The sequence below is a fragment of the Trichosurus vulpecula genome, chromosome 1 (assembly GCF_011100635.1).
Source record: "Trichosurus vulpecula isolate mTriVul1 chromosome 1, mTriVul1.pri, whole genome shotgun sequence".
NCBI classification, from domain to species: Eukaryota; Metazoa; Chordata; class Mammalia; order Diprotodontia; family Phalangeridae; genus Trichosurus; species Trichosurus vulpecula.
In genome coordinates this window covers 547,705,478-547,724,620 of record NC_050573.1, presented here as the reverse complement: position 1 = coordinate 547,724,620, position 19,143 = coordinate 547,705,478, and the positions used below count along the sequence as shown (strand labels likewise).

At 37.6% G+C, this 19,143-nt stretch overlaps 1 protein-coding gene across 1 annotated transcript in view; it reads left to right on the top strand.

The window, feature by feature from the left end:
• Positions 1-18,380, top strand: part of RECK (reversion inducing cysteine rich protein with kazal motifs) — a 78,496-nt gene extending 60,116 nt beyond the window's left edge. Inside the window, exons 15-21 of the mRNA XM_036741728.1 lie at positions 543-665; positions 2,828-2,999; positions 5,305-5,497; positions 8,700-8,910; positions 9,174-9,247; positions 11,746-11,901; positions 16,688-18,380. Of these exons, the coding sequence (XP_036597623.1) occupies positions 543-665; positions 2,828-2,999; positions 5,305-5,497; positions 8,700-8,910; positions 9,174-9,247; positions 11,746-11,901; positions 16,688-16,900 (1,142 nt within the window). The 3' untranslated portion in view covers positions 16,901-18,380. The remainder of the gene's footprint in view (positions 1-542; positions 666-2,827; positions 3,000-5,304; positions 5,498-8,699; positions 8,911-9,173; positions 9,248-11,745; positions 11,902-16,687) is intronic.
• The last annotated feature ends 763 nt before the right edge of the window (positions 18,381-19,143 follow it).

Below are 19,143 nucleotides of genomic sequence, written 5' to 3'. Positions count from 1 at the left end.
AAGTCATATGGAAAGCTTTTTTTAATAGACATGGCACTGAGTAGATTCTGTACCCAGCAGTGCCCCAGAGGAGATTGTAGCCATTCTGCAAACCAACTATTTCATATTCTGCCATTTTTCCAAATAAAATGTATTTCGGTCATATGTTGCAGAAGTTATAGGGAAAAATGAATATTAAACATTAAGTTTTTGGGTGCTGAGGCACTGTGGACATGCAGAATAGAACAGATTTAACTTAGTATGAACAATTAAAAATAAAATTTTGAGAGCTTCCATTTTAATTCTACATTATAAAACACACTATTTCTTGTTTGTTTTGTTTTGGGAGGGGGAAAGGCAGGGCAGTTGGGGTTAAGTGACTTGCCCAAGGTCACACAGCTAGTAAGTGTGTCGAGTGTCTGAAGCCGGATTTGAACTCAAGTCCTCCTGACTCCAGGGCCGGTGCTCTACTCACTGTGCCACCTAGCTGCCCCACACTATCTATTTCTTAAACACATGACACGTTTCTAATATTCCAAAGTATTTTCATTATTTTCTCTAAGGCCACGGAACATCTTTTAACATAGACTGCAATGTCTGTTCCTGTTTTGCTGGCAACTTGATATGCTCCACCCGCCTGTGCCTGAATGAACACAGCTCAGAGGATGATCGCCATACGTTTACAGGTAATCATTTCAAATCACAAGAAACAAGCTGATCCTTCAGATATCTTGGACATGAGTTTTTTTCTCCCTTGTGAGAGTTATTCCTAAAATTTTGGTACCAAGGTAACTGGGATGTCAGTCATTCTCAAACATCAGATAGTATGAAAAACTTGTGACTAATGAATTTAAGGGCAAATAAATATGGGGAAAGAAATAGAACTTAAGCTACTTAACTTAGCTGAGCATCAGTTTCTTCATTTATAAAGCAAGACAAAGTTATAAAGGCTCCTTTTAGTTCTAAATTTTCAGAAGGCAACATGGTGGAGGTACATAAATGATTGAACCAATTTTTATTGGGTCATACCAGTGTGCTTAGTTGAATACCTATTAATGTATGATCAGTAAAAAGACTAATCATTAATCAGGCTATCTTGGTGGCATATATCAAAGAGCCCTTGTGTTTGAAATTTTTTTCAACCTCTGGAAATCACTACCTAAATTTATTAAACCAGGAAAATTTTCACCCATTCTCAACAACCTAAGCTTATCGTGTGCTTGACCTCTAATGCCAGACTTTGCAAAAATAGTGAAGGTAAGCCTATTCCTGTTACCATAGCTATCAGAGACTTAGGGCTGGAAGGCTGACCTCGAAGGTCACCTCATTCAGCCCTCTCACTTTGCAGATGAGAAAACAGGCTCGGGTGACGTGACTTGCGCGTAATCAACAGATGGAGGATTTGAACAGAGGTTCTCTGACCTAAGCTATCATCTTTCCACCACACCTTGCTGTATACCTGTCTCCAGAGAACTCACTCAGCTCAACTTCTTTCTTCCATGAATCCTAAAATCTTAGCAAACATGGCATTAAGGTTTCTTCTGTGTCATTGAGATTAAGGCCTTAGTCTCGTCGAGCACCTACATTTCCAGGTTGAAAGAAGGCAAAAGAGCTCCCTGATGGCTATACCTTAGTAACTCCTCTCCCCTCCTGCCTAGCTAATTCTAGGCTAGAGGGAGCAAGGGTGGGTGGTACCAGGGCAGGGAAAAAGAAAAGTTTCAGTTCAGTTGTTTTTCAGTCATGTCTCACTCTTCATGACCCCATTGGGGGTTTTTTTGGCAAAGATACTGGAGTGGTTTGCCATTTCCTTCTTCAGCTCATTTTACAGGTGAGGAAACTGAGGCAAACAGGGTTAAGTGACTTGCCCAGGATCGCACAGCTAGTAAGTTTCTGAGGCTAGATTTGAAGTCAGGAAGGTGAGCCTGACTCCAGGCCCAGTACTCTATCCACTGTGCCACCTAGCTACCCAAAAGGACAAGTAGGGAACCTAATGTGCAGGGTTTTTTTCTTCCCTAGAGGTGGCAGCAGAGAGAGGCCAGGATTCTAGAATGTTGAAATACTCTTTCCAAACCCTGCCTGACTTCGAAATGTCAATATATTTGCCGTGTTTGGTTCTGATTTTACCAATTCTGATTCCTTGGCTTTGCTCAGCTCAATGGCCACTTAAACTATGGGAACTTTACTCTGCTTTATATCACCATTTATGGCCTCAGTTTCCTCATCTATAAAAAGAAAGGTGAACTAAAGTAATCTCTAAAGGTCTAAAAATTGTATTCATTTCAAGAGTGATAGTTTGAGAGTACTGGGTTTTGGAGAGAACTGGATCATTTTGGCCACAGATAGCAAAGAGGACTATATAAGCTCCTTTCCCAAAAAGGAGTTATTATTGATAATATTGCTAAAAGCACAAATAGTGTATTAGAATCCACTCGTCTCTCCTTCAGGTTTCAGGTCTGAGGTCTGCACTTCAGGGGAAGAACCAGGAATCTTCACGTTGCCTAAAGGATTGTCAGTATACTAGGGAATTCAACAATAGCACTGTGCCCCTAACCCAAGAAAAGGGAGCTAAAAAGAGAGAGGATAAAGGGGAGAAGCAGAGTATTGGAAAGCTAGAAGAAAGAGTGCTAGCCAGCTCTCCATTTCCTCCATCCCATCCTGTAGCAAGTGTTGTCTTTCATTTAATTTAGCTCTTCGTCAGCTCCAACCTTAGCTGTTATTATGGTGATTGTTTTAGAGCAAGGACAAACTTGGAATTTTGAAAGGGAGAACATTTTCCAGGATTTTTTATTCACAGCATTTGTTGGAAATATGCAAGTAAATGTGATGATTATAATCTTATTGTTTTCAGGTCTACCATGTAACTGTGCAGATCAGTTTGTCCCAGTGTGTGGACAGAATGGACGCACTTATCCAAGTGCATGCATTGCACGATGTGTTGGTCTTCAGGACCATCAATTTGAATTTGGATCGTGTGTCTCTAAGGATCCATGTAATCCTAATCCCTGTCAAAAATCTCAAAGGTACTTCATAAACTTCATATGTGTTTTTCAGATGATTACTTTTAACAAGTAGGACATAATACAGTAAAACTTTATTGCTCCAAGACTTTTTAGGGAAGAGAATTAAGTCTATGGAAAAGCATGCTGATACTTGTTCTTTGACCTTTTGAAATCTAGCTTCCAATATGGTCTTAAAATGAAATTGAAGCAGGATTTAATGTTGATTTTTCTCTACTCAGTGGACAAACAAATTTTATTCAGTTTGGCCATTCTGGAGCTTTTAGTTTCCTTTGAAACAGCGGGGATTTGAATTCTTGTTGATTCACTGAAGCTCCTAAAAGTCTTGATTAGATCATATCACAATAATGCCATTGATTTCTTAACAAGATTTAGAATTTAAGCAATTACATATCAATCCTGAAAGTTCTTTTCCATGGTATTGGCAGCCTTTTTCACATGTTAAAAGAGACGACAGAGAATTGGCCAGCCATTTGGAAAATATGTAATACCTTAGAATCTGAACCAGAAAACATCATAAGGAAAAAGATGGGATTGACAGTCCTTCCCCATGTACACACTGTTCCCAACTCTCCTTCTGTACTCTCCCCTAATTCTAATCTAGATTTTAAGTTTTAATTTTATTAATATAAATTAATTAAATTAAATTCCTGGCAATCATCCCCCCATTATTAATCATTAAAAGTGGTACTAAGTGTTACTTTTCTTAGCACTAATTTTGAAATCATTCTCTAAATTTTCTGGAACTAAACTATAACACTACTATAATTTACAAATCCAAATCATATCATAAAAATTTATAGTTCTGAAGGCATTTTCTGATTTTAGGTAAATTATGACCAAATTAACATAGGTAATTTCTTCTTAAAATTTAAAATCAAGACTCTTTCACTTTTTGAATTTAAATTTTCCTTCACAAAAATCAAAATGCACATGGTAGGACCTGTGCTTTAGGAAAATCACTTTGGTAGCTGAGTGTAGGATGGATTCAAGTAGAGAGACCCTTGGGGCAGGCAAACCCTGAGCAGGCTGTTGCAGTAGTCCAGGAGTGAGTTGTTGCCTGTGCCAGGGTAGGGCAGTGTCAGGGAAGAGAATGGGTGTCCTGCACAGAAGCAGGACATGGAATGTTATAGAAAGGATAAGACGGTTTGGCTGGAATGTGGAATTCTTGAGGGCAGTAATATCAGATCTGTCTGGAAAGATAGCTGGCACCACTCATTAGAGAGTTTTCAATGCCAGACAGTTTTTATTTTATGCTTGTGGAAAGAGAGGAACTCTGAAACTTCTTGAGTAAGGGGTAACATTGTTAGGCCGGTGGGGAAGATGGATCAGAGAGAAGAGAGACTGGTGAGAGGGAGACAATTAGGAGGCTATTGCAATGGGCCAGATGATGGAGTCTGGACGTAGAAGAGATACAGGCAAGGGAAGTTGTAGAGGTAAATCAACACGATTCCGAAACCAGTATGCAAGGTAAGAGAGGGTGAAAAGTCAATATTAACTCCAATATCATGACTGGACAACTGGAATGATGATGGTGTCTTCACAGTGAATAGGAAAGTTAAGATGAAGAAATGGTTTTGGAGGAAATACAATGAGCTCCATTTTAGTGCTGCTGACTTTCAGATGTCTAAGGGACATACAAGAAGAGATGCCTAGCAGGCATCATCTGTATGGAGATTAAACATAGTAGAACTGATGAGATCACCAAAGGAGAGGGTGTAGAGACAAAATAGTAGAAGGCCAAGGACAGAGCCTTGAAATTATATCTACAAATAAGAAGTGGCATATGGTTGAAGATCCAGTAAAAAAAAAAAAAAAAAGACTGAGGAGTGGCCAGACAGGTAGGAAGAGTACCAGGAGACATCCAGGTCATGAAAATCCAGGGAAGAGGAAGCAGCCATAAAGGAGTGAGTGACCAACAGTGTCATGTTGTAGAGGGGTCAAGAAGAAGGACTGAGAAAAGGCCATTGGATGTAGGAATTAAGAGATTGTTGGTAACTTTGGAGAGCTCAGTTCGGATGAGCTGGTGGAGTCAGAAACCATCTTCTAAGGATGAGTTGAACAGACATCATCTAAGGTATAAAGGATTAGGTCAAGGTTGATCAAATATCAGATACAGTAAGAAGGTTTTAGATCTGTGTTGAAGGAGATCATGGATCTTTTGAAGTATCAAAGTATAAAACTTCAGATTCTTGGCTAAAACTATACTTTCATAAGTGCATCAGTAATAAATGACTATCCCAAAAAGTAGACATAATGAGTAGTTCTCTGTAATGGAGATACTTTCTTTTTTTTTTCCCATTTTTAGATGCATACCAAAACCTCAGGTTTGCCTGACCACTTTTGATAAATTTGGGTGCAACCAGTATGAATGTGTTCCTCGACAACTTAGCTGTGACCAGATTCGGGATCCTGTTTGTGACACAGACAATGTAGAGCACAACAACCTCTGCACTTTATACCAAAGAGGAAAAAATGTGTCTTACAAAGGCCCATGTCAGGTACAGTTATGTGATTTTTCTTTTTTTTAATTTTTCTTTTTTTCCTATTTTTCTAACAAATATACAAATTATTTCTAAGAATGAAATAAGTGTATGCTTTTTGGAAGCACAGATAGAAATACATATATTTGAGAACATCTATCAAACAAATTTTTGAATTACTGAGTTACTTAATTCCATTGTACTCATCAGTGAATGAAAATGGTTCACTGAGCACCTGAGTTCAGATTTGGTCTTGGGCACGTACTGGCTCTGTGAGCCTGGGCAAGTCACTTAACCTGTCTGTCTCAGTTTCCTCACCTGGAAAATGGGGATAATAATAGCATCTACCTCCCAGGATTGTTGTGAGGATTAAATGAGATAGTATTTATAAAGTACTTAACACAGTGCTTGGCACATAGTAGGTACTTAATAAGTGCTTATTCCCTTTCCTACTCTGCTGAAATGTTGGTGAGCTTCTTCCTATTTTTGAAGGCATCCCTCATATGCATGTATATTATTAGAGTCAAGATGTGTTGTGTTGATACAAATAAATCATGCTTCTAAAGTGAAATCTCTTCCAAAAGAAAAACAAGTAGATGTACACTGAAAAATAATTACATAATGTTAAAAATAAATCACTTAAAACACATCTCTGATATTTCTTAGTGTCTTTGTTCCCTTACTATAGCTTGGGTTTTATACAAGCCAGACCCTGGGTGGGAAGTACAGTTTATGCTCTTACTTGGGAAATGCATCAGTGATGAAAATACCAGGGGCACTACCAAAAATAGGGCTGCCTTCCTTAGGAGACACTCATATCTACTGCAAACAAAGGGATAAAATAGATTATTTTCTTTAGACTATGATCTTGACATTTAAGTACTTCACCTTATTCCTTGAACCCCTTCTGAAGTTATCACATGACATTCAGCCAGATATTTAGAAAGCAAGAACTACTTTTTTACAATCTAAGGAACCCTAGAGTACAAATTATAAAATAAGCAGGCAAATTACAGGTAAATATCTTAGTTGTAGAATCTTAACTTTGGCCAGCTTCTCACTTCCACTTTGTTTATTCTGAAACTGACTTTTTGGCCTTTGGTCCTTGAGAAAGATAAGCCCTTCCTTTCTAGCATTAATTACATTACACAAAATCAAGCTCAAATGGTTGACCCCTCCAAACCACCCACCAATGTTGGCTCTTTCTTACACCATAGGTGGCACAGATGGTCTCTTCCAGGACTCCAGCCTAAGTCAAGTATACAGCTTATTCTTCCAATTACAACTGGTTGGATTTGTGCTTTGTTCTTATTTTGCAGTCTTTTCTCCCTTCTTTTCCTCTTGGCTTTTCCTGCTTAGGATTTTCACTTCTCCAGATCCTGAGTCAGCCTTGTCTCCAGAGTTCTCTTTTCTGCCAGATCCATTGCCCCATATGAGTTTGCAGTTACAGAGCAACTGCGTTTAAATAAGATCAAAACCACACATGATTGAGGGAGTTCATCACACTTACATTCGTTCTATAAATGCACATCTCAAACTTTAATACCTGTAAAGTAACTGAACTGAATACTGCTTTGTTTTTTGACAAAATAATTGTATTTATTGTGCAAAAGGAAAATAACTATAGTATGCTACCATTCGGGATTCAGGCACACAGTCACATCTAGAGTTCTTTTTTCCCTAATCCCCTTGGTTTTAGCACACAAAGTCTTGACTCTTGTAACTAAATCACAGTGACTTTAAGATCTGTGAGAGACATACAATTAGCAAGGGATGCTGTTCTGTTTACTGCATGTGATTGTTGATCCTGTTTTAATGTGAAAGTATCGTGAAGTTATTTGAAGATTAAGATTAAAATGAAAATTCCAAGCAACTGGAATGTTTCTTCTCCATGTATAAAGAAGCTGCATTTCTCCAATTGTTTTATTCTCAACAAGTTACAATATCCACCAATTGCCTGATAGATGTTTGCAAAACTCCAAAATTAAAGTTTTGATAGTAAAAATATAAAGTCATAGGATTTAGATCAGGAAGGGATCTTAGAGTTCAGTTTCAGCTTTTTACATTTAAGGAGAGTGAGAATGAAAGAGTTTAAGTGACTTGTCAGAGGTCACCAGATTTTGAACCCACGTAATAGAATCACAGAATCTCACACTTGGAGGGACCTCAGAAGTTATCTAGTCCAGCCCACACCCATGAAAGAATACTCTTTATAACATCCCCAACTATTCTCCAATAGTATGTTTTAAGCACATAAGGGGTATTTTTGAGACCTTTATGGAAAAGATACCTACCAATCTACTTGGAAAGGTTTAGATGAAGCCAATATTGAAGCAAAAAAAAAATAGATAATGGCAGTTAGTATTATTATCAATAACTGTATTAGTAATTGTCATGCTTGGCATTTATATTGTATTTTGCATTTGTAATATGCTTAGTACTTTATTTTATTTGTTGGTTTTGGCAACCCTGTGAGGTCGTGCAAGTATTATTCCCATTTTACAGACAAAGAAACTGAGGTCCTGAATGGTAGCGTGACTTGCCAGACATCATACAGCTAGTTAAGTGGAACTTGTGGCACTAGGACCCAGGATTTCTGACTCATATATATATGTTGCAGAGGCACTGGAATTCTTTTCCCTCCCCACATGTGTTTAGGTCATTACGTAGCAATAAAATTTGATCTTATATCAGTTTGATTCTTTGCGTCATCTTAGCTCTAGAATAGCGCTGCCTTCCATGTTTCACAGTGACAGAGTAGGCTTTTTAATTCTTAGTGATTAAAAAAATGTATATACACACATATATATCTAATAACAGTATATTGAAACATTATTTGCTCATATTATTGTAGAAAATAACTGATAAACATCAGCAAAAACACCCTAATGCAATAAATAGCATTTCGTATATAATTTTATTCATTATAATTATGAATAATTATAATTTACATTAGTTATAATTATATATAAATGTATTAGTTCACAGTGGATGAACACATATCAGTGGAGCCAGAGGAGGGTGAGAAAGTAATCTTTTCTGAATGGCCCAAGTGGCTATTGTTTGGCCCATTGATAAAACATAGAATCTCTCTGGAATTTGCCCCTGTGCCTTTTATTTTTCCCATGAGAAAGAATAAATTCCCTTAGGATTCTGTTGGTTCCACGAGAGTTTCCACATAACCAAAGTTAAATGTAAATCTTTTTTTTTTTCCTTTCAGCCCTTTTGCAAATCAGCAAAACCCGTTTGTGGACACAATGGTGAAACCTACAGTAATGTGTGTGCTGCCTATTCTGATCGGGTGGCAGTGGACTACTCTGGCCCCTGTCAGGCTGTAGGAGCTCTCTCAGAATACAGCTCTTTCACAGAGTGTGCTGCAGTCCAGTGTCCTCCTCTTCCAGCAACTGGATGCAAACCAGTCATCTCACCTGGTGGGTTCATGAAAATTCATACATGTTGGTTATTGGCAGTTTAAAATCCAGATTTTATTCTCTGCAATATTGCAGCAAGTCCTATGGACCAAATCTTTAAAATTGCCTTTCTTTCCTCTTACCCTTTATGCAACAGCTCATTTCCCAAGTCATGCTTATACTTCCAACCTCACATACGTATCTCTGTACAGCCTCACATAGGGGCTGATTATTTACCCAGATGTTTTCAATTTGCTTTATTTTCATTGGTTTCTGTTGTACAGGTGCGTGTTGCCCATTGTGTGCAGGGATGTTAAGAGTTTTATTTGACAAGGAAAAGTTGGATACAATTGCTAAGGTAAAAACTAAGAAAATATTAGAAATTTTAGAAGAGCTACATCTTCTTTTAAAACAATTTTGTAAACTCACTTTAACAATTAAGGTTTTAGTTTTGTAATTCAGAAAAGTAAACTTTTCATATAACATTTAAGCCAAGGACATTAGATACCATCCAAGCCTCATCTTACAGAAATGAATGCAGGTCTATTATTAATAATTTGCTCTTTCTTAAACAATATTTGTTGAGAGTAAAAAGACAAAATAGTACTGAATTTGGGTAATTTTAATATCTGTAACTGTCACAGTTAAGCTTCAACAGCTTGGGGTATACAGTAACCAGTACATTGTCAGGATGTGTCTCTGCTGACAGCTCTGATCCCAGACTAATTTGTTTATTTGACTTGTGACTGTTCTCACTAGGAGGAGCTGTTAGTCTATCAGAAGTCCACTTAAAATCCAAGTTTATCACTTTGACAGAGTTTTGGTATATTAATAGCATCTACTGAAGACTGCTGCCATCTAGTGAATAAACCATCATGCTAAGAACCAAAGTCTTGATTATTGAGTAATACTAGGCAATGCATGTACAAGTGGTACAATACAGAGCGATGAGAGATAGCTATGGAAGTAGATGGTTAAGAACCATCCTTGAAGTCAGAAAGACTTGGGTCCAAGTCTAGTCTCTGGCATGTTGTGACTTTGGACAAGGCAGTTAATATTTCAGTGCCCCAAGCAATACTCTAGAACTGTAAGGTCCTTGAGAGCAAGGATTGCCTTTTGCCTTTCTTTGTATCCACAGTGAGTGCCTGGCACAAAGTAGCTTGATAAATGCTTGTTAATTGCTTGACTGGTCTAAATAAGTAGAGGAAGTTTCTGCAATGAGATCTCAGCAATGACGAAATTACACAGTGGAGGGAGAATGATGGTCAATAAAGATTTATTAAGTGTGCTAAGTGCTAGGGCTACAAAAAAGGTAAAAGACAACCTCCGTTTTCAAGGAGCTCAAAATCTAATGGGCAAGAAACATGCAAATTAACTATGTACAAACAAGCCATATACAGGATAAAATGGAAATAATCAAGGGTGGGAAGGCACTATAATTAAGAGGAATCAGGAAAGGCATCCTGTAATAGATGAGATTTTAGCTGGGACTTGAAGGAAACCAGCAAAGGCAGAAGCCAGAGGTGAGGAGGGAGAGCATTCCATGCTCATTTTCCCATGAGACAAAGTCAGAGAAAATGCCAGAGTCAAGAAATAGAGTATCTTGTTCAAGGAATAGAAAAGAGGCCCAGGTCAGTGGATCAAAGAGTACATGGTGGGGCAGAAGGAGCAAGAAGACTGGAAAGGGAAGGCCAGATTATGAGGGACTTTGAATGCCAAAAAGAGGATTTTATATTTGATCCAGGAGGTGACAGGGAGTCACTGGAGTTTATTGAGCTGGGGGTGGGAAGAAGAGTGGGGTGACATGGTCAGATTTTCACTTTAGGAAAACCATTTTCACAGATAGAGACATTCTTTGAAATTTAAAGATCACTTTACCTAAGGGAATGGCTATGTAGGGAAAAACAATATGGGCCAAAAAAGAGTGCTGCAAAGCAGAAGTCCTAGGTTTGAATCCTGATAGCTGTATGTCCATGAGCAAAACACTTAACCTCTCAGTTTCCTCATCTGAGGAATAAGACCAATAAGAAATATTTGTTACCTCTTTCAGGGTTGTCATAAAGAGGCACGGTATGAATACAAGTTATTTCAGAAGTATGATCAGAAAGGTTGATGTAGATCTTTTTCACACAAACTTCATATATAAAGACTTTTCCCTGTGGTGTATGACTGCAGCCAGTATTTACAGAGGCATTAATGACACACCTCCTATGTTTCACAGATAGCCTGATGTCTTTGCTCAAAAAAATCCCCGTCAGCATGCTGACTTTGGTTAGGTGCTGGGACCAAATGGAATAAATCTATCTAGTTAAGCTCCCACAAGTCCAAAGAGCTTCATGATTTTAGGGCTCTAAAGAGTCTAGGTGGTTTTATTTCTTTTCACAACAGTGAAGCTTCCCCAAAAGAGTACCTGTGGAACTAGTTCATTTCTTTATCATAGAGCTATTCCCCACATAAGTCTTGTACTCTATACAATTTTTTTCCAGTTGTATATCATCTCGCCTTTTACCACAGACTCTGGGGTAAGACCCCAAAATGGTGGGTGTGCCAATGCTCATACCTATGGGTTTTAGATAAAAATACATTTTTACATAAGGCAGTTACTAACTTCCTGTACCTCTAGCTCAAAAAAAAAATCTTTCAAAGAAATAACTTTTGGTAGAAGATTTTTCCTTGCTAGTTCAGATGGCCGGTGGTATACAGAAGGGCCTCCTAATACAAGTAACTATGAGATTGAATTTGAGTCTAGTTACCAGCAGGACCTCATTGTAATATGGTCTGAACTTGCAAACTAATGAAATGTAGTTTTGCACATGAGCCAGTACTGCAGGTCACTAAAAATCTGTCGTTTTCTAGGTAACAACCAAAAAACCCATAACTGTTCTGGAAATACTTGAGAAAATTCGCTTGCACATTTCAGTTCCACAGTGTGATGTATTTGGCTACTTAAGCATTGAATCAGAAATAGTGATTCTGATCATTCCTGTTGATCATTATCCAAAAGCATTACAGGTAAGATTTAACACTGAATTGTAATGAAATACACATTGCTAGATATTTGTTTACATTTTTAATTTAGCATTTTTTGCTTTTTAATTGGTAACTAAATTTTAAATAAATTAACTGGTGGAAAAGGGGCAAAAGATTTTAAGAATCACAATTTTTAGACAATCTCTATAAAATTTCACTGTTGGTTAGTTGCTGGAGAACTTTGCCCAATAACCATTGAACCGGGAGGATTTCAACCATATCTATATTGATATTGTCCTCATAAATTAAACCAGAATACAAATTGCAGCCTAATATAAGAGTGACTCATAAATTCACACAGATACACCTGACACCATGAATGTTTTCATCAAGAACAATATGAATGGGGGGCGGAGCCAAGATGGCAGCTGGAAAGCAGAGACTAGCGCGAGCTCCCTGCCGAGTCCCTCCAAAAACCTATAAAAAATGGCTCTGAACCAGTTGTAGAACTGCAGAACCCACCAAACAGCAGAGGGAAGCAGGGCTCCAGCCCAGGACAGCCTGGATGGTCTCTGGGTGAGGTCTATCATGCACGGAGCTGGGACTTGGGAGAGGAGCGGAGTAGAGCCCAGTGTGGGCCACCAGACCAGGATCCGGGCGGGGCAGGCCCTAGCACCCTGAATCAGTGCGCTGTGGTAGTTACCAGACTTCTCAAGCCACAAACACCAAAGACAGCAGAGAAGATTAGTGGGAAAAGCTGCTGGGGACACAGGGAACAAAGGAGTTCACAGTTCGGCCACTGCCCCGGGGCAGGGAAGGTGGGGCAGTTACAGAACTACAGCTGCAGTTGCTTCTGGCCCCAGGCCCACCTGGTGGGAGGAATTAAGTGGCAGATCAGAGCAGGAGTGCAGAGCCTGCAGAACATTAGAGTCAGGTCCGGGTGGGTGGTTCTTGAGGAAGGAGGAGTGCTGGTGTGGCAGAGCTGGCTGTAAAAAAAAAATACCTCTGAAATCAACTGCGTATCCCCTCAAGCTTGGAACAAAGTACTTTTTGCTCTACAAGCAGTCATACCCCGAAAAACTCAAGGGTCAAGTAAGTTGGCTGGGAACATGGCCAGGCAGTGAAAACACACCCAGATTCAGTCTCAGACTTTGGAATCCTTCTTTGGTGACAAAGAAGACCAAAACATACAGCCAGAACAACGTCAAAGAGCCTACAACAAAAGCCTCCAAGAAAAACATGAACTGGTCTCAGGCCATGGAAGAGCTCAAAAAGGAGTTGGAAAAGCAAGTTAGAGAAGTAGAGGAAAAATTGGGAAGAGAAATGAGAAGGATGCAAGAAAACCATGAAAAACAAGTCAATGACTTGCTAAAGGAGACCCCAAAAAATACTGAAAAATATATTGAAGAAAACAACACTTTAAAAAATAGACTAACTCAAATGGCAAAAGAGCTCCAAAAAGCCAATGAGGAGAAGAATGCCTTGAAAGGCAGAATTAGCCAAACGGAAAAAGAGGTCCAAAAGACCACTGAAGAAAATACTACTTTAAAAATTAGATTGGAGCAAGTGGAAGCTAGTGACTTGATGAGAAATCAAGATATTATAAAACAGAACCAAAGGAATGAAAAAATGGAAGACAATGTGAAATATCTCATTGGAAAAACCACCAACCTGGAAAATAGATCCAGGAGAGATCATTTAAAAATTATTGGACTACCTGAAAGCCATGACCAAAAAAAGAGCCTAGATATCATCTTTCAAGAAATTATCAAGGAGAATTGCCCTGATATTCTAGAGCCAGAGGGTAAAATAGAAATTGAAAGAATCCATAGATCGCCTCCTCAAATAGATCACAAAAAGAAAACTCCTAGGAACATTGTCGCCAAATTCCAGAGCTCCCAGATCAAGGAGAAAATACTGCAAGCAGCCAGAAAGAAACAATTTGAGTATTGTGGAAACACAATCAGAATAACACAAGATCTAGCAGCTTCTACATTAAGAGATCGAAGGGCTTGGAGTACGATATTCCAGAGGTCAATGGAGCTAGGATTAAAACCAAGAATCACATACCCAGCAAAACTGAGTATCATGCTCCAAGGCAAAATATGGATTTTCAATAAAATAGAGGACTTTCAAGCTTTCTCAGTGAAAAGACCAGAGCTGAATAGAAAATTTGACTTTCAAACACAAGAATCAAGAGAAGCATGAAAAGGTAATCAAGAAAAGGAACAAGAAAAAGAAATTGCAAGGGACTTACTAAAGTTGAACTGTTTTGTTTACATTCCTACATGGAAAGATATTGTGTATGATTCATGAGACCTCAGTATTAGGGTAGCTGAAGGGACTATGCATATATATATATAAATGTATGTTTATGTGTATATATATAAATGTATGTTTATGTGTATATATATGTTTATTTATATATATATATGTATATGTGAGTGTGTATGTATGTATATGTGTATGTGTAGAGAGAGAGAGAGAGCTGGCACAGAGTGAGTTGAAGATGAAGGGAAGATATCTAAAAGAAATAAAATCAAATTAAGGGATGAGAGAGGAATACATTGAGAGAGGGAGATAGGGAGAGAGAGAATAGGGTAAATTATCTTGCATAAAAGTGGCAAGAAAAAGCAGTTCTGTAGGAAGAGAAGAGAAGGCAGGTGAGGGGGAATGAGTGAATCTTGCTCTCATCAGATTTGACCTGAGGAGGGAATACCAATTGGGTATCTTACCCGACAGGAAAGAAGGAGGAAGAAGATAAAAAAAAGGGGGTAATGATAGAAGGGAGGGCAGATGGGGGTGGAGGTAATCAAACACAAACACTTTCGAAAGGGGACAGGGTCAAGGGAGAAAATTCAATAAAGGGGGATAGATTAGGAAGGAGCAAAATATAGTCTTTCACAACATGCGTATTGTGGAAGGGTTATACATAATGATACACATGTGGCCTATGTTGAATTGCTTGACTTCTTAGGGAGGGTGGGTGGGAAGGGAAGAGGGGAGAGGATTTGGAACTCAAAGTTTTAAAAACCGATGTTCAAAAACAAACAAAAAAAAGTTTTTGCATGCAACTAGAAAATAAGATACACAGGCAATGGGGCGTAGAAATTTATCTTGCCCTACAAGAAAGGAAGGGAAAAGGGGATGGGAGGGGAGTGAGTGGGGTGACAGAAGGGAGGGCTGACTGGGGAACAGGGCAACCAGAATATATGCCATCTTGGAGTGGGTGGGAGGGTAGAAATGGGGAGAAAATTTGTAATTCAAACTCTTGTGAAAATCAATGCTGAAAACTAAATATATTAAATAAAAAAATAAGAAATTAGGATATGAAAGAAAAAGAACAATCTGAATCGTGGATAGAGTACTGGAAACCCACTGCACACTGGCATGAGAGCTCCCAGTGGGGCTCATTTTAGGACCTACTCTAGTCATATTATTTTCTACTTGGAACAAAAGTCAAAACCAACACCAAATTAAAGGAAGGACAAATGAGTTAGAAGACACTATACAACTATAAACCAGCCCATTTAAGCTATGGACTCTGAAAAGGAGAAATAGATAAAAATAAAGACTGGCTCTTCTCACTATCTCCTAGAACAGTTTAAACAATGTAAAACACTTGACAACAGGAAAGTAAAAAGAACCCCAAAACCACAGCCAGCTCATACTTGTCAAAGACACACAAACTTCATTGGTGCACAAACTGTATACAAATTCATTTGCAAAACATCGTAAAGAAGAAAAATAACAGGCAAATCAAATGGTAGCACTTCACAAAACAGTGACAAGCAGTCATATGAACCCAGGAGCAAGACAATAAATAGATGTGAAATAAAGCAGATCTTTCAATCCTTCTGTAGCAACCTATTTTCACCAGTGATATAAAAATGTCATCTGTGATTACTAGTACTTTATTTCAGGTACTTCCCATATTTATACATCTATCTCATTTGATCCTCATAACAGTTCTGTGGCTAATGACTGTACCTACCACATTCAGGTGCTTAATATTACCTTATCAAATATAGAATATGAAGAAGTAGAAAAAAAAACACTTAAAATGAATATGAGAATTCCTCAACTAAACAGATACACAAGGAAATATGTGCTTGAGGCAACAGCTTTAAAGGAGTTCAGATTAATTTTCAGAGTATCTCAATGAGGAAATTTCCAAAAGAGTGGAAAAGATGATTTTTTAAAAAGTATTATCATCAAAAAAATTTTAATAACATGCTTTCTCATTTCTATAAAATTTTGAAAATTGTCCGCACATATACTAAGGATATCCTAGATTAATATGTGAGAAGAGAATATCAGGCTTTTGCACATGATTGGATGAAAAATGAATTTAAAATATTTATTAAATGCTGGGTTGCAAATACAAAAGCAACCCAGTCCCTGCCCTCAAGGAACTGACATATTCTAATAGGAGGAGACAGATACAGAGGACAAGGAATGGTAACCAGAAAGGAGTGTTTTGATTTGAGAAGTCACTCAGATGGTGAATGGAGCCATATAACAGTTGAGTAACAACACAGCCTTTCCAGTTACGATGGCAGTATCGATTTAATTATGATTCTGTAGCTAGAAGGGGGCAGCATCCAGGCAGCAAGATAAAATGGCTTCAGGGGTACCATGGCAGGTACAGCAGATGACAAGTATCTCATTACATAACGACCTTGAGCTTGAATCACTGGAGTGACCTGAGTTAAGCCTTATCCAGAATATGCATGTTTCCAAATTTGGCTGGATCAAATTAAAACTTGCCTGACCCAATGTGATTGTACTTTTTCATGATCTTATTTTTTTTTCCCCTCTGTCCCAGATCGAGGCTTGCAATAAAGAAGCAGAAAAGATTGAGTCACTGATCAATTCTGATAGCCCAACCTTGTCATCACACGTTCCACTTTCAGCACTTATCATCTCCCGGGTGCAAGTTTCAAGTAGCCTTCCCTCTGCTAGCGCAAAAACTCTGCCTCTATGTTGCCCCTTTTTCTTCAGCCTTGTACTTGCCTTATTAGTTTTGCATGGCACATAACTGCTTACAAAATGTGCAAAATGAATTCTCTGTGATGTTTCTTTATTGTAAAAGACATTCAGGACTGATGGTCTTTATTATGGCAATCACCAAGTAAAAGCACATGTCACTTCAATAATTCACCACACAGTATTTTTCTTTTTAAGTAATATTTCTCATTACCAAATCTTCTACATTTTTTTACAATTATGAGATAGAAAATAGGTCTTCCAAATAACATCTAAAAAACTAGATCTTTGACATTGTATTACTACATGAACTTGATTTGAAGTTTGTTTAGAGATGTGCTCTACTGTTGGGAATCTGGTGAATGAGATGCTGTTACCCACCTTAAAGATGTTTTGTTTTGTTTTGCTTTGCTTTGCTTTATAAAAGGATTCACTTCATAGAAGGATTCCTTGCTGGGTTCCTTTAATAGGAAAGTTCCCCCAGTATTTTTCAGTATTTGTTTACATATCAGCTACTTGAACCAGAAGCTCAGATACAAAGAAATAGAGTGTTAGTAAATTCCCTGCCAACTCAATGTCTGAAATGAAGATAAAATATTTCTGAAATGATCATGTTAAGTCAGTGAAAAATGTGAGACTCTAAAAAATTCAATTGACGCCTAATGGAGCAATACAAGAATATCTGTTAGTTTAATGACAAGGTACCCTTCAGTAGTTAAGTGCCTCATTATATCCTGTAGCTAGGTATGTCACTGACATGTTTCTGACTTTTATGAAAGGGAAAAGGCCTCTAAAGTACATTTGTTTTTTTTTTTTTAAGCAATAAAGAAAACATCCTGCCTTATGCAATTTCCTATGACTCAAACCTAATTTGGGTGGGAACAGTCAATTGAACCAACAGGGTTTTTAAATGTCAGTCTTAAAACAAATTGCTGCTACTTAAATAATTGCCAAAAAGTGAAGTAATTAATTGTTCATGTAAATAATACATGATCCTTATATTCCTTATATTTTATTATGAAGAAAACTAATAGCCATGTTTTTAAGATGACAATCAAATATTATCTGGTACTTTTTTTTCATGAAGATGCATTCTGTCTTTATAGTATGTCTATTGTAGATACTATGTATTATGCCTTATTCCTTGTTGCAAAAAATTTTTTTACATTCATATATATATATACATATAGATGTATAGATGCTATTCTAAATGTTAAGATGCCTTGCATGTTGTTTATTAAATTTTATACTTTGTGTTTTAAATGTTTGGAATAAGCTATACAATTTATACTTATTTTATATGCACCTGAATTTAGATTCCACATGAAGTATTTTTTTTCAGTATTAGCCAACTTTTGAAGAATATATGGATGACATAATTGTTTTTTGCCAAAATGATGTTTAAAGTAGGCACTTTGGGAATATCCATATGCTAATGTAGCATGTTTGTAACACTTGCTCTTGTTTGTATAAATGTCTTCAATGCAATGTACCGGGCAGCTTTTCTATTTTAATAAAACAATTTTTATTTTCTCATGTGTATGAATAACTTTTGAACTTTAGAAGAAGCAAAATAATGGAAATAATTTGAAGTGAGCAAAAGTACCTTTCTCTGAAGGAAAAGGTCCTCCTGAATTATCATAGTTTTTGGAAATTGCCGTGGGTCCAGCTAGATGAGTTAAGACCAAGTAGCTCATTTAGAAAGTAGTGTTTCAACACATTGTAGGGAAGCTATGCCTACGCCTTTTGAGGAGGGGACTAGAGAGAAGTTTGTGGAAGGAAACCACTTGGCCTCTGACCTCAGTTTCTCATTGTAAATTCCTGGCACATAAGTGCTTAATAAATGTTTGTTGAATGATTACGAATTACTCCCCACCCTATTCAATACTTCTTGTCTTTTTCAACTATTTAATTTGTTTGGGAAAGGGCCTCAGGGAGGTAGAATGGTTTAGACTTTGGTTCACCTACCTGAGCTCCAATCAGTTCATTTTTTGCCAACTCTGACACTACAGAAGTTCTTCCCTCAGTATATTACATTATACTGACTGTTCTTGCTTCAGCCTAACCTTTGACCATCTTGCTAAAGCAAGATCTGCCTTTCTTTGGATTTCTAGAGAAGTTAAAGATCCTCTGGGGTTTGTTGGACTTCCATGCTTGATTCTTTATGTTCATGTTAGGATGAGATATTTAATCTGAAAACTGAAAACCAGATAAGCAAAAAAATTATTCAGTTCTTTCTATGACTAGATTTAATGTTTTTATAAGCATCCATGGGTTGAAGAAATTGAAGATGTT